Source organism: Acomys russatus, chromosome 11 (assembly GCF_903995435.1).
Source record: "Acomys russatus chromosome 11, mAcoRus1.1, whole genome shotgun sequence".
NCBI lineage: Eukaryota > Metazoa > Chordata > Mammalia > Rodentia > Muridae > Acomys > Acomys russatus.
Window position 1 is genome coordinate 16,815,993 of NC_067147.1, and position 25,208 is coordinate 16,841,200.

Consider the following 25,208-nt stretch of genomic DNA (forward strand, 5'->3'; position numbering starts at 1 on the left):
AGTGATGGGCTAACAATTGAATTGTAATCTGAATAATTTTTTTAAAAGAGCTCATCATTTGCATTTCTTTCACTAACTTGATTTTATTTCAGTGTATCAATGTACTCTCCCCAAATAGTGTGGAGGACTTTTATGTAAGTAACTGAGAGCTGGGTGTTTAGCTACCCTGGAGAGTTTGCTGCAAATCTGTGAATTAATCCTGGTAGAGCACTGAGTGAAACACTTTATGAGTTCATTTTGCATAAACCATATGTCATCAGACTGCTCTTTCTATTAGCCAAGTCCTCCCTAACAGCAGATGACATGGAGGCCCATATTTTTTTTTTTTTTTTGAAGTCTAATCAAGAGCTCACTGCTTCTTCCCATTTGACTGCCTCCTGAGCAAATAAAAATAAAAATGAATAGGTCTTATGTTTCTTGCTATAAGCCTCGTTATTAAAAAAAAAATCTATTTCTATCTCAGGTTCTGACACAGACTCAAACCAAACCTACCATATTGGCCAATCACAAGAAAAATCTCAAGGCTGTTGTGGATGAGATTTTCTGCCATAGTGAAAGAAATATCAAAGAGAATTTTCAAAGGATGCTCTGTGCCTTCTATGAAGACCAAGCATTTTTTGGAAGACTTGGTCAGTGCTAACCAATAAAACTTAAACCTGTGTCAAATCTTGACTGCCCTGTCAAATGTTGCACTAACAAGAATCAAGGAGACCCAGTAAACTTCAGTAGCATGGTTCATAGGCTTCAAGGGACCAGACAGAGGCCCCAATACAACAGTTATACAGGCCAAGGGTTCTACATTTTCTATGAATTCATGAACTTTGTGAGAAATGTGTTCATTTACACATATTTTTTAACTAGAAGCCTCCTGGTGTCCTACCTGTTGTGCCTCTTACTAGGCTCTCTTTAAAGTCCTACAACCTCTTAGGTTAACCACCCAAATACAAGGAGAGTGGAGTCTGTAAATAAATTAGTCTCTCCTCCTTCCAGTAAAATTTAAAATGGCCAGAGGCAGCAAAGAAAGTATTCTGAACTAGTTGTGGAAGAAACAAGCAGCTAGTAATTATCAACACTTCATAACCAATGGCCAAACCATCCTTCCTTTAAATGCTCATGTCGTCTTATGTGATAATTCCCAGTAAAGACACCATGGGCCACTCAATTTTCTCCATTCTTGTCTGATCAAACATGAGAAGAAATATTTTATGTTTCACACTGAATGTGTGTAGTTATAAAATATTGAATAGCATGGTTTTTCCTTTAGCTTTTTAAAATAATTTCATACACATATATGATACATTTTGATCACACTCACAACTCCGATTCATGTTTCTCTCAATTTCCCATGAACTATAAACACAATCTCAATAAGTCACTTTCCTGTCATGTCCTTTCACTTTGTTTTGGAGGTCAATGGGTTTAACTAGGAATTACACTCACGGTCATGTGCATCAAGTGAACTCTGGAGCAAAGGCAGATCACTAGTGCCTAAGCCACTGCAGATAATGACTCCCCTGTTCCAGCAGCTATCAATTCCCAGTGTGTGCTTAGGGATAGCCTTTGTCTTATGAGACCCTCTGCATCTATGAGTGAAGGTTGACAAGCCAGACTTATGCAGAACCTTTACTAGCAAACACACATCTATATCTGCATGTGGAAAAGGGTTAGCCCTAATTCCAAATCTGAGTTTTTCTTCGAAAATTCAGATAAAGGGCTGGGAGAGCACAGGCTCCTAAATACAGGCCTTTGTTTTTCTTTTCTTTTCTTTTACTTTATTGAGATTACATCCTGATTGTTACCCCCTCCCTTGTATCTTACCATTCCCACCCTCCCTTTATCACCCTATTCCACTCCCCTAGACCTGTGACAGAAGGGGACTTCCTCCCCCCTCACAGCTTATCAGGTCCTCCTTCCTCTGAGTGCCATCAGGCCTTCCCACCAAGGGGAAGTGGTCAAATATAGGCCACTAGAGTTTATGTCAGAGGCAGCCCCTCGAAGGCACAACCTTCAAGAGTGGAGAATGAGCTGTCCGTTGGCTAGATCTGAGTAGAGGGTCTAAGTTTACTGCAGGCACTGTCCTTGGTTGGTACAGCATTTTGCACAGGATCCCGGGGTCCAGATCTGCCAGCATTGATGGTCTTCTTGTGGGGATCCTGGACCCTCTGTGTCCTTCTATAACCCCATTTTTTCATACCCCTCTTACCTGGCATCCAATAGCTAGCCCTAGCATCTTTCTCAATCCCCCACTGAGTGAAGACTAAGACAGGTCTTTGTAAACAGAACAATATCACTCTTACATTTCCAATGGCTGCTACTGCACCTCCACCATTCTGCACCTCTTGGCCATTCAATGGATGTAACATGGAATCTCATAGGTTTTTGATTTGCATTTCACTGGTGACTAAGGATATTGGGCATTTCTTTAGGTGCTCCATAGAGATGAAAGATTCTTCTGCTGAACATTTTCTGTTTAGTTCTTTCCCTGATTTTAAATCGGTTATTTAGTTTGTTGTGTCTAACTTCTTAAATTCTTTATATATTTTGGATATCAGCCCTCTGTCAGATGTAGGATTGGTGAATAGCTTTTGCCATCCTGTAAGCTGTCATTTTGTCATTTTGACACTGTCCTTTGTCTTACAGAAGTTTTTTCCTTTTTAGGAGGTCCCATTTATTAATTGTTGAACTTAGTGCCAAAGTTGTTGGTGTTCTGTTCAGGGAGTTGCTCCTGTGCCGATGTGTTCAAGCCTCTTCACCACTTTCTCTTCTATCAGATTAAGTGTATCCAGTTTTATGTTGAGGTCTTTCTTCCACTTGGACTTGAGTTTTGTGCCAGGTACTAGATACAGTTCTATATTCATTCTTCTAAATGCAGTCATCCAGTTAGTCCAGTACCATTTGTTGAAGATGCTTTTTTCCCCACTTTATGCTATTATCAAAATTCTTTAACCAAAAAAATCAACTATGCATAGGTGTGTGGGTTTACTTCCTGGTCTTTGATTTGATTCCATTGATCAACTTTCTCGTCTTTCTGCCAATATCCTGCAGTTTTTATTACTGTTGTTCTGTACTGCATCTTGAAATCAGGTATGACGATACCTCCAGAAGTTCTCTTATTGTACAGGATTGTTTTTGATATCCTGGATATTTTGTTTTTCCATATGCAATTGAGTGTTGTATTTTTCAAGGTCTGAATAAATTGTGTTGTAATTTTGATGGGAATTGCATTGAATCTGTGGAATGCCTTTGGTGAGATGGCCATTTTTACTATGTTAATCCCACTGATCCAGGAGCTTAGGAGAACACAGGGAATACCTGGGAAATAGTGACCTCAGCTAAGACTACATTTGAAACTTGGTTAGAGTGTGGGCTCTGCTAAGACAAGGTAGGCCAGTACACTACATTTAAATATGTACCACGGAAGCTAAAAACACACACACACACCACCACCACAACCACAACAACCACAAAAACCACAGCCACAACAGCAACAACAACAACAAAACAGTTTCTGAGCAATGGACCTGGCATGATTGCTGGGACTTTACTACACTGAAAGGGAAACTTCAAGTTAGGGACAGGCATAGGTTTCAGTTACTCTTACAAAACCACAGAAGTATGTAGCTCACACTTTCTCAGATGGAAAAACAAAGTCCATAATAGTTTTGCCAATAAAGGGCTAAGAATAAATGAAAATGAAAACAAGTCCAGGGAACAAAGTTCAGGATCCTGCTTTAAAAAAAAAAAAAAAAAAAAAAAAAAAATTGCTTGAGGAATGCAACAGTGTCCTCTGCTGGTCAATTGCATCAGTGCATCTAAAAGAACATTATGATGTGTGGATCCGGGGGCCCAGGGGTCCTGCTCAAACTATGGCACTAGCCAAGGACAATACATGCAGTAAACGTCGAACCCCTACCCAGATCTAGCCAATGGACAGGACATTCTTCACAGTTGAGTGGAGAGTGGGGTCTGACTTTTACACGAACTTTGGTGCCCCATATTTGACCACGTCCCCTGAATGGGGAGGCCTGGTAGCACTCAGAGGAAGGATAGCAGGCTACCAAGAAGAGACTTGATACCCTATGAGCGTATACAGGGAGAGGAGATCCCCCTCAGTCACAGTCATAGGGGAGGAGAGTAAGAGGAAAATGGGAAGGAGGGAGGAATGGGAGGATACAAGGAATGGGCTAACAATTGAGATGTAATATGAATAAGTTAATAAAATATATTTAAAACAAGATCTGGTTTGTTCTGTGGTGTCTGTAGGAAACTGTTTAAAATAAATGAGTAGCTTTAAAGTAACATGAAGACAAACCCTGCCTTCCTTCATTTGGTTATTAGAAATATCTCACCTAATATATGCCAGGTGTGCTGTAATAAATCAAATGTTATGATGGAAAAGTGCTTTTCAGATGAGAGATACCATGCTTTGAATGCAAATGCAATTTACTTTAATCAAAATAGCCGCCGTGTCCTTTTTAGATATTGCCAGGCTTCTTTTAGAGTATACAAATTGATTTGAGATGTTTTCTGATTTTTTTCTATTAATAATTTCTAAGTGGTGTGACATGAATTTAATCCCAGCGCCTGGTAGGTGGAGGCAGACAGACCTCTATGAGTTCAAGGCCAACCTGTTCTACAAATCTAGTCCAAAACAGCCAGGGCTACATAGAGAAACTCTTTCTCAAAAACACCAAAGAAAAAAATTTTGCATCCACAACTGAGTGGAGAGAGGGGTCTGACTTTCACACGAACTCTGATGCCCCATATTTGACCACGTGCCCTGGATGAGGAGGCCTGGTGGCACTCAGAGGAAAGATAGCAGGCTACCAAGAAGAGACTTGATACCCTATGAGCATATACAGGGCGAGGTAATCCCCTTCAGTCACAGTCATAGGGGAGAGGAATAAGGGGAAAGTGAGAGGGAGGGAGGAATGGGAGGATACAAGGGATGGGCTAACAATTGAGATGTAATATGAATAAATTAATAAAATATATTAAATTTTTTTGAAGTTTTGTTCTGTTTCAAAGTTTATCTGTTTAAAGAAACGCTGATATTTGAAAAACTTTATAAAAAATAAATACAACTATTACTGTATACCCCAGAGGCTTTTAGATAAATGAACCAACAAACGGCCATAAAGTAAGTAAAAAATCTTGAAAGAATCCTGTTCCACCAAGGTGATGCTTTTTGGAAGGAATACTACATGCAGTGTGTTTTTTCTGCCATCTAGTGGTCTTGTCAACTAACTTTCTTGGAAGATTTCTGAACTTTTCCTCAGGAAAGGCTGAAAAGCAGTGAAAACTGAGAGAAATAAAGGTGAAGATCAAACATGGGGAGAGCAAGGGAAGGAGAACAGAAAGCCTATAGAGAAAAGAGAAACCACGAATGGGGGCATCTCTGTGAAAAATTGAGGTCCTAAATCAGAGTATGCCTCTGGGAGAGTAGGTGACTGCTCCCAGGAGACTCTACCTGAGACTCCTAGGTGCAGGAGGCAGGGAGACTGAGGAGGATACCTTCTAACTAGACAAGACTCCTAGTAGAGGGATGAAAACACCAACACACACACACACAAACTTTGATCCCAAACCTACCCTGTCTATAAGACATGCAGCGATAAAGACAGATCAGATGCAGCAGAGATTGAAGGAATGTCCAAGCAATGCCTGAACCAACCCAATCCCATGTCATGGAAGAGAGCCAACCCATGACACTATTAATAATATTCTGCTATGCTTGCAGACAGAAGCATATCAAAGTTTTCCTCGGAGAGGCTCCAACTAGCAGCACTTCAAAATAGACGCTGAGAATCACAGCCAAACATTGGGCTAAGCATAAAGAGTCTTGTGGGGAAGTGGGAGCAAGGAGAAAAGGACCCTGAGGTGACAAGGGTTCCACAAAGGGACCAACAGAACCAACTAACGAGGGTCCAGAGGGGCCTGTGGAGTCTGAAGCATCAAGAAAGGACCATGCATGGTCTGGACCTAGGTCCTCTATGTAGATGTAGCCATATGTAGCTCAGCTTCAGGTGCGTCCGGTTGCCTGCTTTTAGATGCCTTCCCCCTGGCAGGACTGCCTTGCCAAGCCACAGGAGGAGAGGATGAGCTCAGATCTGATGTGACTTAAGGAGCTGAGATGGGTAGGGAGGGGTGTTCTCCTTTCTGCAGAATAAGGGGAGGGGGAAGGGAGGCCAATTAGAATGTTGGAGGAAGCCTGCTGTTTGAGGTTGCAGTACTCCAGGTCAGGACAGCCACTCTGTGCTCCATGTTAGGTGCAGGACTCCCTCTCCCCAGCAGGGCCCCCAGCTCTCTGCCTTACTCCATCTGTTGAGTGTTTTTAGACATAGATGCCCATAACCACATTTGATATATGGCCCTTAACACAGCTCCCTGCCAGCTCTGCCCTCCAGTGCCTATAGGATAATTAGGTACTATGTTCCTTTTCTTATGATAGGAACATGCTGCCAAATGCAAAACAAGCATCCTAATAGTGCCTAGTTCCAACCAATTATGAGTGCCTATCCTGGAAGCTCCCCACCCACTCCCCAAGAGCTATAAAGCCTTTGTTATGTCTGGTTAAGTTTGAACTATCTCCTGAAGTGGTTCCCTGAGTGTTCCATCACTGTTGTGCTTACGGCCTGCCAGGTCCTGCATCTTGTTTTCTGCTTGGTGGGCTGGTGGAATTAGGTATCTCAAATAATTTGACAGCATGGTGTTACATCCATTCAGTTACAGTGTTAGAAACACATTTCTGGGAATAGGATTCTCAGGGCGAAGGGAGAAAATAAAAGGACACTGGAGAAGTCAGAGTGAGGGAAAGGGTACCAAAAGATAGACTGACTCTCATTTTCTCCATTTCACCAACATGCATTCAAAGAAAGGAACGAATAAGCAAGACATTTAAACCACTCTTAGTTAAATGGTTTAACATTGAGGCTTGACTCTTGTTTAGAAAATATTTTTAATGTTTGACTTATAATAGAATGAAAATTGAAAAGTAAAGGGGGAAAACTTGTCAGGGTTGCGGGGGAAATGGGAAGTTAGAAACGGGTGAACTAAAAGGCTTCACTTTACCACAAATTTTGGATAAAGGACTCAGTTAAGTTATTATATGGATTATATCAACCTGAACACCACAGATCACATGTATTAAATTTTAGGCAAGCATTCTTGTGGGAGGGAGTATAAGCTTTGTCACAGGTGAAAGCAGTCTTGGCGGGCTTTGCCCTTGGACACACCACGGATACTCCCTGAGATTAACCTTGATTAACCAGGCATCCTGGGCCTGGAATTCAGGAAGCAGACGTGGGGACTCCACCTGGACTATTGTGTTTCTAATCGACCCTTAATGGGAGAGGGAGACCGCCCCTTGTACGTGAGAGACAGGCAGGCGGATCAGCTTGAGCGCAGGTGAATTGGAAAGAGGATCAGCGAACAGGCCAGAGGCACCAAGGGACCCATCCCATGGAACGGATACTGGAAGGTTCACTCTTTTTTCTCTTTAACCTCCTTTCCCTCTTGTGTAAGCTAGTTGGGTTGTATAATAACGTTTACTTGTTAAAAAACAGAGCCAACACATTCTATTTGCCCTTTCATTAAAACAAGGAAGTTTAAAACTGTTACTACAGGATAAATAAGGGAAAGAAGAATATCATTTTGATGACAATTTATAAGTATCTATAAAGGAAAATGAAAAATTAGGTTCTTGAGCAAATTAAAAGTTAAAATTGAATAGGCAATCTTACAGTACATCAAGGTAAAATAAATGGTCCAAAAAAACATCTTTTATCTTCACAGCACAGTAACAAACCATAGAAGGTTATTTTATTTCAGTTTTACACAGACAAGAAGCCTTGCAGAATTCCTGAACTGTTGGATTTGAACATCCAAAACGTGTCACTAGTTTATCGCAGTTTTTTAATTCATCATAATGAAGGCATGGGTTAGCTGGAAAAAAGAAACAGAATAGTACATGACATTGTGCTTAAAATAGTCATAACCACAGAGCAGAGACATTATCTTCCTAAGAGGCAAAGATTAATGTTCTATATAATAGAAGATTCAGTGATTGCAGTGAGCTGACTCAATCTGAATGCAAAACAACTGATGCACTGAATCAGATCCCTTTGAAGTAAAGGACAAAATTCTTGTCTTGACTTAATCCCTTTTACTTAATCTCAACTTTTTAACTGGTAACACTACAGCTCAACAGACTGGGGAGGAATAATCTTTTCCACACCTCTGTCATTTTGATAACAATAATGCCATAACAACAATAATAAAGCACTAAAGTTTCAGTCATTAAAAAAAATTTGCATTTGGTTGTTGAAGGATATAGGTACTCTTAAGAGGAAGCGACAGAGGACCTCCAAAGTCTCTCCAAACACATGTCCATTCCAGCGGCTGATCCGGCAGGGAACTGTCCTCAGAAGAAATCATTCAGCTGAGAGATATCAGTTGTGGCTTTTATTGTATAAGAGGGAAAGAATTGCAAGCTAATGAAAGAACTGCAATCAAAATCCTTTCCTCAACATGAAGAAATAGACCATGGAGATCTTCCTCCTTCTGAGAAAGAGAGAGAATTAAGTCCAGGTCATAGACTTGGAATCCTTCACAAAACTCAAGACAGAGAAATTAAGTTTCTGAGAGTCCAACGTCTACCTCTATAGTACTGCTTCTGAACGGAGCCTCTAGTCCTGTGTTAGCCCTCTGATGTGGGCTAGATAAAATAATAATATGCAAGGACAGAACAGTCAAGTTCACCCCTCATATTTGCCTCAACATATATCCTAGTGTGTGTAATCAGGGGCTCAAATTTGAAAGTTAGAAAGGAGAGTCTCAAGGCGAGAGTCCTGACTCATTTCATAACAGGCTCCTCAGGAAGAGAGAGACACATGAGCTTTTCTCTGTATGGAAAGAAAGAAACTGTGGACCAGGAATTCTGTAACCAACAATGCTATACTTTACAAAGAATGGAAGATAAACACAAACTCAGAAAAATAAGACCAAAGGGAGGTTTGACCATGCTTGTCCTAAAAAAGAAATCCTAAAGATAATTAAGTAAGCTGAATAAATGTAACTATAAAATGAACAAGGGAAGTATATAAGTCAATGGTAAGAGTAATTCTTCACACAAATTTAGGATCCTTCCAAATTAAAAATGTGACAAATAAACTTCCCTTCCCCTTAATATAAATATTAAAACTAAAATAATTAAAATTAATAATAAGTTAGTTAATACATTCTATTAAGACACATAGAAAGGTGTAAAGTGAGACTTTTTAAAAGTTACTAATGTAAGAGAAAAGTACTGCAATTATAGGCTTTCTTATTGATTTATTTTCTTTTTTGTTTATATTATTTTATCATTATATTATTTTTAACACTTTTAAATTGTATAATAAAATCTAAAGGGGGTATTTCACATCTGGTCCTGGTTTCTTTACTTGACAACCTATTACAATAAAAACAACTATAATAGACAAAGAATAATAAGCAAGCAATCAAAATGTATTACTATACTAAATAATCTAACTACAAGCAGACTGTAGAAGAAGAAGAAAGGGAGATACTTAATAACTAAAAAGCAGTGTTGGCCATGGTTGCTATAAGATTATGGAATTATGGAAATATGTGGAAATTACAGAAGTACATAGAAATTGTACAATTTATTTATCAATAACCAATGGAATGAGAAAGAAATGCTATACCCATTATTGACGACTTTGAATGTAAGAATTTATTTCATTTTTCCACTTAAAAGACATAGTAAATTATTAGACAAGAAATAATACAAATATATGTTGCTTACAAGAAAATCTCTGAGGACACACATAGACAGACAGTATATAGATGGATTAAGATATGCAATGTCAATAGTTAGAAGAAAGCGAGACTAATGCAGATGAAATGGACATTAGGCTGAAATCAACACAATCAAAGAAGGTCAGTACATAATTAGAAACATTCAGTGAGTGAAATAATAAAAATTCAAGTACATATGCATAAAAGCTTATAAATATATAAACCAAACATCAGCCAGCTTCCAAATAATAATATTTGAGTTTAGAACTCGACTTTCATCAAAAGACGAACTGTGCATAAAGAAACTCAAAAAACAGAAAGTTAATTCATGAAGTAGATCAAACAGACTTTATACATAGAATAACCCAACCAACACTTACATAGCACCCATTCTTTTCATCCACATATGCAAAATCTTCTAGGATAGATAATATGATAAGCTAACACTAAGGTTATAACACTTTTAAAATAGCAAGCATTTTAGAGGGACTGGTAAACTGAAAGAAATATGCATAATTTGTGATCAGCAGTAAGGCATCCCAGGAACTGTCAAGAATAGCAGTCACACTTATTTAATAGTTTACCTTGACTGGTTCCAATTCATACTTTTAAGCTTTTGGATGGGAACTTGAGTATTCATACATAGATATTCTAATCCTCCTTTCAACAGTAAAGTCAAAGAGTTTGTGCTTTACTCTGGGACTGAGGGGAAGGTAAGCAGAAAAAAAACATGTAGCTATATCTCATGATAACATTGAGATGAAAATTGTAGAAATATAGAACATGGGTTAATGCTTTACTTAAATGGCATGTGGTCCTTAAATCAATATCCTAGCTTCAAGCAGCACAAATTACAGAACAAAATCAACTCACTGCACAGTCCATCTTCGCAGTGATTTGGACAGTCTCTGCACGGTGAGCCTTCCTTATAAGGCATATTTAGTGAGTACTGATTATTTCCCCTTGAAAAAAGAAAAGAAGTAGAGTTATAATGAAAAAAAAATATACCACTTTAAAATATGTATTAACTTATGTCAGCAACAGCTAATTCAAAAGGTAAATTGTTTTAAGTATGTTTGGAGCAAACAGAGCTAACATTTGCAGTATTGTCTTTGTGCTCAGCCACTACCAATTCTGTCTAAGTATACTTGTAGCCATTATGCCCCTATCTCTAGCAGTCATATCCTGATAGGACTCAGGACATCTGTACAATTAAGTCCAGATAGTGGGGCTACAGGGTGCAATTTATATTTATTTATTTATTATAATCTTCACAAGAACTTTGGAAAATATTTTGGAAAACCTGTGGTTCTTAATATAGTTAAAGGAAAGATACACAATTCATTTGCATTGGATCGTTTTTAACTCATACCACATGAATGATGAAAAGCATGACACCAGTTATTGTGTTTTGCAGATACACTCTATAAGTCACAAAAACACATAAGCATGGATAAAACTAAAGAAAGTCCTGGGTATGGGAAAGAGTATAGAAGAAAGAGTATAGAAAATGTTGGAAATTTCCCAAAGTGCAAAGAATTCTTGCCTATTATTATTATCTAAATGTTATTTAGATAATATGCAGTTCTTAGTTAGTGCCACTTTTAAAGTTACATAAGATGCAATGGAGACAGGTAGTCACTTAAGCAAGTGTTGTAGAAATCCTTTATAATCTATGAATATTCCCCAGTACAGTAAACCTCATTTAACATGTAAATATGGTTTATATTTTATGACTTCTCATATTCAATGACAAACTCAGTATCTTGCTGTTCTGCAGGTATACATACTCTCCTAAGACACCATAGTGTTCATCTAGAAAATGCATACCGAAAAAGAAACATAAGGAACTGTCATCAAATTTTATCAGTCATTTCAAAGTAGAAATTAAAGCCAAATATCCAAGGTCTTTGGCCAGACTTGAAAAACCTCTGTTTCCAACTGTCCTTCCCTAAAGTCACTCCAATAGGCAGTCATATTTACCTTACTAGAACCTTCTGCACAATTGTACATGATAGGACAAGGATGTACCTCTGCTATTCTCTGAGCCAATTCGTTATATCTTCTAGAATCTGTGCCTACGACCTGTGATGGTATCAATTAGAATACATTAGTTTATATTTAAAAATGGCATTTTAGTTTTGTGTTTGTATTGCATGCATGTGTATAATGTTTGTATGCATGTAATATGTATGCATATGTATGTACAAACACATGTGTACAGGTGTTAGTGAAGGACTGAAGGAGCATAGAATGCCCTGAAGCTAGAGTTATGGGCAGTCTTGAGACTCCAGTTTTTGGGTTCTGGCAATAATTCTTGTACTTTGTAAATGAAACTTCTCTTCAGTGCCGTATCAATTTCATTCTAAAGGAAACACATGAGTCAACACTGGGACCAGAAAGCTGAGCAGAGGGTACAGCACTTGTCTAAATAGCCTTTCATTGCCTAAGCCAGTTCAAATTCACTTCCCTGTTTGATAAACACTTTCTATTGAATGACCCATCGCAAGGCCACCGATCAATTGTTTGAATGCTTATTTATATCTTTTAATTACTTATGTAGTAAAAACAAGATGAAAAATAAAGGTTTCAGAATGCATATGTGACATTTAGCTAACAATCTAACTACAGAACATTAATTTATAATACTTGAAACATTAGACAAAAATATTTAGAACATTAATATATTTAGAAAGAATAATAAACTAGTATTACATACTCATGACAGTAGTGACACACATAGAGGTACATAGCTGCCTTTTGTCGGCGACATAATGCGACATCACAGCCAATAAGGTAGGAAGAGGCCCAGACCATCTGCAAAGATAAGAGATGGCATTATTACAAATTTGCATGCTCCCTAAATGACGACATCGGCATCATTATCAAGATTCAATGTAAACATGTAGGAGGTAAAGCAACAGCTCAGTGGCTACGAGAACCTGCTGCTTTTTTTTTTTTTAGAGAACATGATTTTGGTTCCAGCACTCATTTGAACTGCCTAAAACCATCTCCAAATCCAGACCCAGCATATCCAAGGCCTTCTTATTACCTCTGTGAGCACACTTGTCCATACACACACAGACACAAAGACACACACACACACACACACACACACACAAATTAATCTTAAAAAAAAAAAAAGCAATTATGTCTTTAGTTTGAATTCAGCATGGCTCTTACTCAGAAGGAAGTCATATGAAAATCTCATGTGTTTAGGTCACTTTACTGGAACAAGAAACCTGTTATGTTAATGCCCACTTAAAAACCAGGAGCAATGCCATCCATTCTGCTCATTGTCTCTATATCAAACCTATGTGATGAACAAGTGAATATGATAAAATTCGTTTGTATATGAATCAAAGCCAAGAAGGGGATTTTCTTATTGGTCAAGCATAGGGTACAATGCTTAAGTGGCTTTCAATGCAAGTTAGACCACATCAAATTGCATTTCTGTGTAATGTTTTTGTTTGGTGTGTGTGTGTTTGTGTGTGTGTTGTTGTTGTTGTTGTTGTTGCTTTTAGTAGTTTCTTGGTTAGGCTTCAGTCTTTCATCTCTAAGATGGATATAATAATGCTGCCCTGTGCATCAATGTGTACAGAGAGAGTTAAATATGAAAATGTCTAAGAAGTTGGAGGAGGAAGTGAGGGTGAAAGCAATGGAGCCTATTGTCTTCTCTGAGCTCTGCAGTAGCCTGGCTAGGATTTCCCTCAACTTGCTGTTGTTGTTGTTAATCAGAGTGGTTTGCTCTCGCTGATTTTGTAAAGCATTACTTTCTCTTCACAGAGGGAAGCTTTTGTGCGTGTGAATTTCTGTACACAGCATGCAGCATTTAATTATCTATAGTGAAGAGGGTTGTGCTTTCTCCAAATCCATGGCTCAACCCACTGCCCAAACATTGCATGACGCAACTCAATATCTGCAAGTTTCACATCTCAATCTGTCTTACACATGTATACTGGCCTTATGAAATTTTGTTGAACTCCAAATGTTATAGGACATACACTTAGAAAAATGATAATGAAAATAGAATATTTATTTTGCTATTTTCACATTGTATATTGATTACAGTAAAAGTAGTGGGTGTATTGCTTCTCTTTTTCATTCAGCTCATATCCAAGAAAAAGCACAAATAATGTGAAAAGTATTGATGTTATGAAACAATTCTATGACCATATCAATGCATTTGCATGGCTCTGCAGATAATGAGAGCATTTTTCCTCTTAAATGTAAGCAAATAAAGACTAATTTCTTTTTAAAGGTTATTTATTTACAAGAAAGGATAAGCAGGTTACCAAGATGAGACTTGATAGATAGCCTATGACAATATAGTGGGGGAAGAGATCCCCGTTGGTTACAGACCTAGGGGAGGGGAATAGGGTGAAAGTGAGAGGGAGGGAGGAATGGGAGGATACAAGTGAGAGGAAAACAATTGAGATGTAATCTGAATAAATTAATTAAATAATAAAAGTTATTTCTTTAGTTTTTGAGTTTATTATATAATTACAGCATTTTCCTCTTTCCTTTCCTTTCCTCCAACTCTCTTATATACTTTTCCTGATTTTTTTTCAAATCCACACCCTCTCTTTTCATTAATTGTTGTTTTTTACATGTATATGTGTTTTTCTATATTTCCTAGTACCTTATCAAATGGGAGAAGTCACTTTTATAAGTTTACTTGGCGTGTCACTGAGTTCTTTTGACAAATGAAAGGATTATTGAATTCAGTAGACTCCATTGCTGCACAAGGCTGAAAGAACTGAAATCTTTATGAGTGAAGAAAAGGGTAGAGCTGACTTTTGTATGAATGCGTTATAAGGCTGAGGTTGATATCATAATATGTTTGATTGGTTTTTTTCCCCATTAGGTTCTCATTCTATTGAAGCCTTCTAATCTTATGGTATCACACAATTAAATTGTTAACTATTAAGGCATCTTGTATTTTTAACACATTTCATTTATATTCAAAGGTATTAATTTTGAAAGGAAAGACTACCTGCTGATATTTATTAAGGAATTCTTCACAGACATCTATGACTGATTAATTTATATTATATTTTGGGGAACTTTTCGTGTCAATCTTAACTAGGATTTACTTTATGTAAGTTATGAGACTCACCAATGAGTACTTCTGAGGCTTCTGCTTTGTGGACAAGAACTATTTCCTAATATTTTCCATTTGAGAGATTTAAATATTCTTTCTTCTAGCATACATTTTGTTACTTTATATTTAGTGATTCAAGTTCTGTTTTCAAAATTGACTTAGACTCTATATGGCACACAAATGATCGTTTAAAATTTTTGAATCAAATTCAGCCAATCCCTTGTTTACTGTCCTTCACTGATTGCTTTCTGCATTTAAAATAAATGTGAGTTCTGTAATGGCTGACAGGTTTTACTCATATCTCATCACTTTGTTTCTGTGGGGAACACCTCTTGTATTCCTATTGATCACTTTCTACCTTTCTTTAACACCAAGAATGAATGAATAATAAAATTTAAGTTAAGAAAATTATTCTGTTTAAAAGACACAATAATAATACACTACTTAGAATCTTTAGCAAAGAACTTTAAGTATTTTAAGGGGAAATATGCAGCACATTAATTACAAGAAATTAAAAAAGATCTAATGTGGTTTGAAAATTGATACTGCTCCTGCACAGTGTCAGGTGTTGAACATTTTAACCATTGGATAGGTTTACTCTTCAAGAAGTATGACTGTCCAACAGATACATGAAAATTGTTCAACATATTTAGCTGTTACATAAATTCAGCCAACATTTTGGTATGATTCCAGGTCACTGCTCTCAGAATAATTATCCTCCAGAGAAATTAAAAGAACAGAGACAAATGCACACTTGTCTCTGCTATAGTACCATTCACAATAGCCAAGCCAGCACAGTTACCTGTCAATAGATGAATGTGTTAGAAAGATACAAAGTAGTTTGTTAAACCACAAAGAACAAAATAGACAGAGCTATGGATCTTGATCTTAATGAGCCAAGACAGTCTCCTTAAGTCAAGTATTAGGCTTTGTCTCATATAAGAAATTCGTGGTTAAAAAGAGACATGGTGGGAGAGGAACTGTTAGAGTGATGAAAATGAGAAAGGAGGTGGAAAAAGAAATAATAATCAGGATGTAATGTGAATAAATTATTTAAAGAAAAAAAAAGAAATAGTAAGTGTAGAGAGTGAGTATGGTCAGAACATGTATTGCATGTATTCAAATGTCATAATAAAACTTACTTTGTACAATTAATATATGCTATTAAAAAAGCCAAGTGGGCTGGGGAAATGGCTCATTTCCACATAGATCCAGAGTTCAGGTCTCTAAAACTTATATCAAGGCTCCAGTGGGTGTGTTAACCATTTGCAATTATAGTACTTGCTTTTTATTTTATCATTAAAACATAAAAATATGTTTATTGATAACCTCACACATGAGCCCTATATCTATTACCCTTTTGCTCCCCATAGACTTTAAACTTCTCCAATGAACCCCTCAATCCTTCTTTAATCACTAGTATTACATATATGTCTAGAAATGTACAAATTGTATAGTCAACTTATATGTAGATGTGTGTTCAGAGTTGACACTGTCTTTAGTTCGGTGACACTGCAGTGACCATCTTTAGTTCCTCAAGGTAGGACCACCTGGAATCTCCCCTGATGGCACTGGCCTGTTGAATGATGTTATCATAGGCCTGGTTACATTCCAACTGTAGTGTTGGGATTTCACAGGTTAGCTTCCTGAGAAGGGATTCAGTACTTCTCTGTTATCCACACATTTATCCAGCCATGTGTATATCTAGAAAGATCCAGATTACCTGAGTATAGTGTTCAGTTTCAAAGTCATCATCTGTAGATGGCCATTCTCCATATTTGAAGTACTTGGACTCATTGTACCAGACTTCAATTACTTTTGACCAGGAGGTGGGGTAATTTTCCAAATTCATATTTTCTCCACAAAATGTATCTGAAATGAAGGGAGATGACTATAAAATTTTCATTAAAAATAGAACGCAGAGGTTTTCTTCATTTTATCTCACAAATGTTTTAATGACCATCTAGGCACGGTTTTATTTAAAACAGGAAATAAACTCAGTTGTTTAAGTGTTGAAAATCTTTAGTTTTGTCAAATGAGCATGTGGTGCTGAAGTCTAATAAGACATTGGCATTGACAGAAGGTGAGAAAGCTTGGAAAGGATGGCCACAGATGTCTCCATCTCTGCTTATTGTCTGACAAAGGATGATGGAAAAGGTCTGGATGAGCACTTGCGAGCTATAACTGAACTCTCAAATGGAAAGCAGGTGCAAAGGGTATATATATTCTTCAAAGACGTTGGGTCCATTTGTCATACTTGCCTTCTGTGAGTTTTGGTCCTGAGGAATAATCTGTCTGTCTCAATATTACGAGATCCACGAGTGCTAATGTACTGATCAACATTTTGACATGAGAGTTCCAATGGTCTGTATATGGGGTTGCAGTTGTATTTTTAAAAAGTAGTTTGGAAGAAAGCATTACTTACTGTGTTATGTAATTCTCTAGGAGACACTAAAGATTGGGTAGTACTTAGTTTATATGGCAGAACCAAACCCACCTGTGGTAGGGCCCCAAAGCTGAGGAAATCCCCATTCTGATGTTATCTACACCTGAGATACTCTGAATGGAATTAGATGTAATTTGTTCACCGAAATTTTTTATTTAAATTATTTATTCAGATTACATCTCAATTGTTATCCCCTTGCTTGTATTTTCCAGTTACCCCTCCCTCTCTCTTTCCTCCTATTCCCTTCCCCTAGGTCTGTGACAGAAGGGCACCTTGTCCCCCACTATAAGATCACAGCCTATCAGGTCTCTTCCTGGTAGCCTGCTTACTCTTCCTCTGAGTGTCACCAGGTCTCCCCACCAAGGGAAAGTGGCCAAATAGAAGGAACCAGAGTTCATGTCCAAGTCAGTCCCTGCTCTCCATCACAACTGTGGAGCATGAGCTGTCCATTGGCTAGATCTGGATAGGGGTTCTAGGTTTACTGCATGCATTGTCCTTGGTTGGTACAGTAGTTTGAGCTGACCCTCCTGGGTGCAGATCCACCAGCCTTAATGGTCTTCTTGTAGGTTTCTAGGACCCACTGGAGCCTTCGGTTTCCCCATTCTTCCTTACCTCTCTTTGAAAGGTAGTCTATATCTAAAGTGTAGCGCAAAGCCTCACCTATTGAAGGCTTCTTCCCTGGATGCTGCCCGTGACTGGAGTCACAGAAGCATTGATAAATGAAGCCTACCTGACAGAGGTGGGTCTTTGAAGATACTCATGTCAAGAGTCTACTTTCCACCTAATACGTTTCCCTCTGTATCCCATGATTTGTTTGTTTGTTTGTTTGTTTTCTAATCAGGGTGAGCAGCCTCCACAGTTGTAATTGCCATCACATTATTTGGCCTCAGTTCAGCCCCAAATCACTCAAGCTAAAAACTATTGGCATGTACTTTCTAAAGCCATGAAATAAAAGCTAACCTCCTCCTTTTGAGGTGACTTTTAAAAAACATATACATCTATATTACTACACGTATATACAATAAACTACATACAGCAAGAAGAACCACAAAACAGTCAGAAACTATATAGATGTTACATTCCCGAAGTGATTTTTTCCCCCAGGCCTTTCATTCCAGTGTTGGAAGAGCTGTTGAATACAAGTCACATACGTACTATCAATCCTCCTGTCAAGTGGGTCACTCTCTGATGGATCGCAATACCTCGCCACGGTTCTAGCATTTTCTGCAGCAGTTGGACTCCACTTCTGTATGGCAAGGAAAGAACATCCAGGAACACCGTGAAATTAGCATTCTCAACATAAGATTCTTGCTCTTTGTTAAAAAAAAAAAAAAAAAAAAAAAAAAGAAAGAAAGAAAGAAAAAGAAAAGAAAAGAAAAAAAAAAAAGAAAGAAAGAAAGAAAGAAAAGGAAAGGAAAGAAAGAAAGAAATGGAACTTGCAACATCTTTTCTTATGGAAGCTGAACTTTCACGTAGTTAAATTTTGCTTAAATGTTCTAGTAGGAATAAAAAGGAGACAAATGTGCAACTCATTTCAGTTTCTGGAGAAATTGTAAATTCAAAATTAGGTTATAACATTCAGAGCAGAGCTTATTTTTTAGAATTTAAGGGAAGAAGTTCAGGAAACAGATTAGTATCAGAAAACCAACCCGATACGTTGTCAGTTGTTTTTTTAAATCAACCTGACAGAAACTAGAGTCACCTGGAAAGGAGGAAGCCACACCTGAGGAAATGTCTCCATCGTTGTAGCCTATGAGCACTGCCTATGGGGGCATGGTCCTGACTAAGGATCATGACTTGGGGTGGCATAAGAACTCTGGTGCCCACTATTTGGCCACTTCGCCTTTGGTGGGGAGGCCTGGGGGCACTCAGAGGAAGGGGAAGCAGGCTATCTGGATGAGACCTGATAGGCTGTGATCATACGGTGGGGGAGGAGGTCCCCTTCTGCCACAGACCTAGGGGAGGGGAATGGAGTGAAAGAGGGAGGGAGGGGGGAATATGAAGACACAAGTGAGGGGATAACAGTAGAGATGTAATCTGAATAAATGATTTAAAGAAAGTTAAAAGATTAAAAAAAAAAAAAAAAGAACAAATAAGATAAAAAGAAAGCAGGCTGGGAAGCCATGGAGAATAAGCTAGCAAGAGGCGATTTTCCATGGTCTCTGCTTCAGGCCTTGCCTTGCCTTTCCTCAATGGTATATCTGTGCTCTTAAACTGTAGGCCAAATGAACCCTTCCCTCCACATGTTCCTTTGGCCAGTGTTTTATTACAGCAACAGAGGAGCCAACAAGAAGGACTGCAGGCACGTCACTTTAGCTCTGTGAGTCCCAGTTTCTGTCAAGATGATGCCTAAATTATGCCCAAGCTTTGCTCAGCAAACTCACTGTGGCCATCCTCACAATAAAGCTGTGATATTCCGAGTCTCTCAATTATGTGCTTAGCAAAAAGAAATGACCTCTGTGACTCCAAGCGGAGCCTCGAATCCCCGCCTCAAATGCGATTAAAGCGGTGAAGCAGTTAATGTCACGAGACTGGGTTACAATTTCTTCCAGCTCTTTCTTGCAGTAACTAAAAGAGGACAGCGATATTTTTCTATGTGAGAGAGGAGAGGGGAAACATAATTTTAAAAGCTTTTAAGAATCCTAGCATTTGAATCAGTTCGTCTAGCATGCTCTGAACTCTTCGTGTGGGTGGGACAAGAGTTGTATGCGCTGAGTTGAAGCACCTTGCTATACACCGCTCAAACACAGCCGTGACACCCCGACAATCCTCCAACCAGCATCGTCACAGTCTGCTCACACCCCATGTGGCATGGCACACTGCCAACCACCATTACTGAATTTACTTGTTTTAATCACAGCTTTTGATGTAAATTCTCTAAGGATGTAAGGGCAGCTGCAACTCTTTGAAAGCAGCTTCCTCTGATTCTTTTGGGATTTGTGTTCTGACCAAGTTTTCAGAACACAGAAAGTTCACTGGGTTTAATAACACCTTGGGGGCAGCAGTAGCATTATTGCCGGCACTCTACAGAGAGGGGAAGCCAAGTCCCTTCAAGGCTTTGAAAGCATAAGTACTGTGTGTGTATCTGCTGCCATCTAGCGTCCATTATATGGCTTTATTCTTCTGGTTGACAGTAGCATTCAAAACGTGGTTATTGTTTTTACATTTTTCAAACAAGAAAGATTACTTTTTCGTGTGTGTGTCGAACTGAGGAAATTGAAAAGACCAAAAATTACATTCTGTCTGCAGTAAGACTTCTCAATCAAGAGGATTTCCTAGCTGTAGTTATTTGTTCATCCGACAGAGAGAAGATTGGATATTATTTATCAATAAGAGAGTTAAGATCAGGGTCCCTGGAGATGTCCCTCTTGCACTAAGGATTTGGAATAAAATATATAATATGTTTGAGACTCTTTAAAAAGGAGAAAACGTTACTGGGGAATTAAATAAATTAATTTTAGAAATTAGATGAACAATTTTTCTGGTGCTCACCATGCCGCCTAGGTCAGATTTGAATACACAGTGATCCTCCTGCCTCAGCCTGGGAGTCTGTGTGAATGCAGTTCCTCTAGTCATGAACCACTATGATTGTCTGAAGAACATGTCTCAGCAGTAATACAAACATGCATACCTATGACAACTGATGCTTTTAAAGTTGCTTATCAAATAATACTGTTAATTTTTAATGTGGTCCAGAGATAAATTCCCCAAAACTACATTTCTCCTTTTCTCTCGTTGCTTCCTCTCCATCAATACAAGAGCATACTGTCAATTGGGGTCACCCTCTAGGACAGTGGTTCCCAACCTTCCTAATGCTGTGCCCCTTTAATGCAGTTTCTTTCTTTTTTTTTTTATTAATTTATTCTTGTTACATCTCAATGTTTATCCCATCCCTTGTATCCTCCCATTCCTCCCCCCCATTTTCCCATTATTCCCCTCCTCTATGACTGTTCCTAAGGGGGATTACGTCCCCCTGTATATGCTCATAGGGTATCAAGTCTCTTCTTGGCTACTTTAATGCAGTTTCTTATACTGTGGTGACCACTAACCACAAAATTATTCTGTTGCTACTTCATAACTATAATTTTGTTGCTGTTATAAATCATAATGTAAATATCTAATATGGGAGGGTATCTGACATGTGAGCCTCTACGAAGGCTTAGACTCACAGATTGAGACTGCTGCTCTAGGGCCTGCACTGTACCTGAACATCATTGCTCTAGACTATTCTGAGCTCAAGGATACTTGACTCAAGTTCTTCTGCTCTTATAACATAGATTTGTTGTGATGAGCAGACAGTTGGCATATTCACAGCTCAAAGGACTAAGTACCAATGTATGAAATACCACCAGCGTCCCCAACATCACCACGGATGCTGTTCTTTAAACTTACCATTTTCAGCATGTTCTTGGCTGGTGGAGACACTCTCCTCCTGAAGGCATTGTGTGCATTGACAATTTCTTCTTGTGGGTCTGTTTGTAATTCCGTGACCAGTTTATAATAGAGGGCTCTATAGAGTTTGTGACGCTACCAGAAAATTATTGGTTAATATCCTTTCTTTAAAGAGGCACTTGACACATGAACTGTATTATATATTGATCTATAGGCAACGTGAAACTGGAACTTACAGGGAACCTCCATAATAAAACAATAAAGCAATGTCTTTTCTCACATTCTGTTTCATTTAATTTTAGGAAAATCTAATCTCCTAAAGCAAATTCATACTGTACAGCCAGAATTCTCTAACTAATGCAATAATCTAATATCAATATATTTGCCTCAAAAGATCTAAGGTCCTTGTGAATTTTGCTCTGGACTCTGTAAGTGCAGATATTTTCTTTTATTTATACTTGAGACTTGGGCTGTAGTAACCTAGACTACCAGATCATGAAGGCAGACATGGACTTCTGACTACCCACCTTTCTTTGTTCCTCTGTAATGCAGACTGTACTTGGTGTTAGCTCTGATTTTGGTGGGGAGATGTCATTCCACAAAGTGAGAGGGAAAGAGGAAGAAGCCTTCTATAAGGCTCAATATTTAGCCTCCTAGAGGATCTTTGCATCATGGACATCAGGTGGAGGGATATCAATCTGATACCAATCCGCCACTCCGGTAGCTGATGACAGTATCTTTTCAACAGTAACATTATGTGAATTCTTACCACTTTCAACATCTCTCCATGGCTGATTAGCTGATTAAACACACACACCCACACACACCCACACCCACATTCTACAACAAAACTATTGAATTTAATTTATTATACACTCAGATAAATTAAATTTAGGTGCATGCTGTGTTGTTGTTGCTTTTTGTCCTATTTTGGTTGCTAAAGAGGAATTATCATTCACTGATCACAAATTGTTAGATCAGTCCACCTATTATACCACTAAGGAAGGTTTTCTTCTGTGATTACTGAAGTCATCACTATAGTTAACAACATCCTCATGATCATTGTTGTCATCTTTCTGTGGTCCTGGTGATTGAACTCTGGACATAACACATACAAGGCAAGTGTTATAACACTGAGCTATAGCCCTTGCCCAAAGATTTTATTTTTATGAGCAATCAGATGCAGGCATCGTATATTTATTCCATTGCTTATTCTCTCATGCATCTTTGTAATTGTTCCTTTCAATTTCATATTTAATTTTGCTGTATAACATTCTTAAAATCACAAACAATGTAGCTCAATTGAAGACATGGTCATCTGGGAGGAAAAGTAACAACAGCAGTGCGTGTTAGTCTACTTTCTTCTTTCTAGTCATGGAAACACATGGTTAAATTGTAAAGAAGTTCTTGTGTATGCTTTCATTAATGCCTTCCCCCATCCTTCCTTTCCTTTTTCTCTTCCTTTACTAGCTTTTCTTCCTTTATTTATTTACTTTTCTTATTGTTTAGAAAAAGGACATACACTTGGGTCCAAGAAGTTAAAGTGAAAGTGAAACATTAAACCCCATAACTTCTGGTCATCGAAACGTGACAGTTCATTTAGTCCATATATTCTTTGGTTCCATTCTTGCCTCTGCTGTATTAAGAATGGAACTTGTGAGGCTAGAGAGATGGCTCAGAAGTTAAGAGCACTGACTGCTCTTCCAGAGGTCCTGAGTTCAATTCCCAGCAACCACATGGTGGCTCACAACCATCTGTAATGTTATGTTATGCCCTCTTCTGGCCTGCAGGGGTACATGTAGGCAGAGCATTGTATAAATAAATCTTAAAAAAGAAAAAAAAAAAAAAAAAGAATGGGACTTGTTTAGCTGCATTATTAAGTGAATTAGGTGAGTAATAAATACAGCCATTTCAAAGCAGTGCATATAGGCTTCATGTGGGTCCCCTGATATGGGAACAGGTACTGTCTCTGACATGGACTCTGTTGCCCGTTTGTTAATCACTTCTCTCTGGCAAGGCAGCCTTGCCAGGCCACAGAGGAAAAGGATGCAGGTAGTCCAGGTGAGACTTGATAGGCTAAGGTCAGATGTTAGGGGAGGAGGGCTCCCCCCTTCTGAGGACTAGGGGAGGTGAGAGGGGGAAAGAGGGAGGGAAGGTGGGACAGGGCAGAGACCAGGGAGGGGGTACATAGGGATGTGAAATGAATAAATTAAAAAAATAATAGAAAAGGAAAACATTTCATCCAAGAGTTGTGTGGCAACCTTAAATACAATACAATTCCATAACATGACAATCTGTACATACTCTGACAGGCAGAACCGGTAAAAAGAAAGTAGAAGCAGTGGTGGATAATAGCAACAACAAGAAGCAGTTCAGTGCCATTCCTGGAAAACAAAAACAAAAACAAAATTTTAGATTACTCTCACTATGTAGAACAGTATTTCCTAAGATACCTTAAACTACTTCTATATTGTGTGTTTTTTCTTTTTCTTTTAAATGGGATATGAAAATAAAGTTCAAAAAAAAAAAAAAAAAAGAAAAAAAAAGTTCAGTATTATACTTTAGCTAAGGAGACTCAGAAAATAATATACAGTGGATTCAAATGATATGGAATTCTTAATGCAAACTTCTTCAGTTACAGAGTATGAATATGTGCAACCTGTGTTAATAGGGAATTAAAGTAACAGATGGCATTTAAGTTGTAAACCAACTGGCTAAAGCTAAAAGATATTATCCTACGCTTCCTTCGTTGATTTAAATTAATTCAAAAGGTGCATAACTATAAAAGAAAAAGTAGAGACACAGCAGCAGAAGCGTAGTACAAAATAGACTCCACCAGCCATGGCTCCACCAGCCATGCCTTATTTGAAAGAGTACACAGAAGAGGTGGTCCTGGTGCTCTTAATATATGCATGTGGTTTAAAGATATTCTATACATTCTATTACTCTGTTAAGAACAATTGTCTTTGTGTCTTAACCTAATTGGTACTAGTGGATTTTTACTCTTATTTAATAGTTAATTCTAACATATTAATGACTATAAACTTTTGGCTGGAGAGATGGCTCAGAGGTTAAGAGCACTGACTGCTCTTCCAGAAGTCTTGAGTTTAGTTCCCAGCAACCACATGGTGGCTCACAAACACCTATAATGTGAGCTGATGCCCTCTTCTGGCCTGCGGGTGCATATGCAGGCAGAGTACTGTATATATAATAAATACATAATTAAAAAAAGAATATAAGTTTTTAAAATGGGATGACACTTCTTTCTAATAACCTATTAAACTTATTATGAAAAAGCACTAGTTGTCTTTTATGGAATTCTTTCATCTTGAAAAGCAAATTAGTCAGGTTTTGAAGAATTAAATAGTCAACAGAGCATTTGTGCTTTTTTCTATATCCACATGGTGGTCCTGTCACTGCTCTCAGGTGTCTTATGTATGAAAAACCACACTTAACATGCCGGAT

General features: G+C 38.1%; 1 protein-coding gene across 1 annotated transcript; it reads right to left on the reverse strand.

The window, feature by feature from the left end:
- Positions 1-7,816: 7,816 nt before the first annotated feature.
- Positions 7,817-24,125, reverse strand: Crisp1 (cysteine rich secretory protein 1). The gene is made up of 7 exons (XM_051152580.1): positions 24,048-24,125; positions 21,744-21,878; positions 18,507-18,597; positions 16,629-16,777; positions 12,521-12,618; positions 10,675-10,763; positions 7,817-7,944 (listed from the first exon to the last, which is right to left on the reverse strand). The coding sequence occupies exons 1-7, from the start codon at positions 24,123-24,125 to the stop codon at positions 7,817-7,819; spliced, it is 768 nt and encodes a 255-aa protein (XP_051008537.1).
- Between the last annotated feature and the right edge of the window lie 1,083 nt (positions 24,126-25,208).

Coding starts and splice junctions, on each gene's coding strand:
- Crisp1 (XM_051152580.1), bottom strand. CDS start 24,125: ATGGCACTGAACTGCTTCTTGTTGTTGCTATTATCCACCACTGCTTCT. Junction 18,598..21,743: donor CCAAGAACATGCTGAAAATG/GTAAGTTTAAAG, acceptor CTTGCCATACAG/AAGTGGAGTCCAACTGCTGC. Junction 10,764..12,520: donor GTGTGTCACTACTGTCATGA/GTATGTAATACT, acceptor TCTTTTTTCAAG/GGGAAATAATCAGTACTCAC.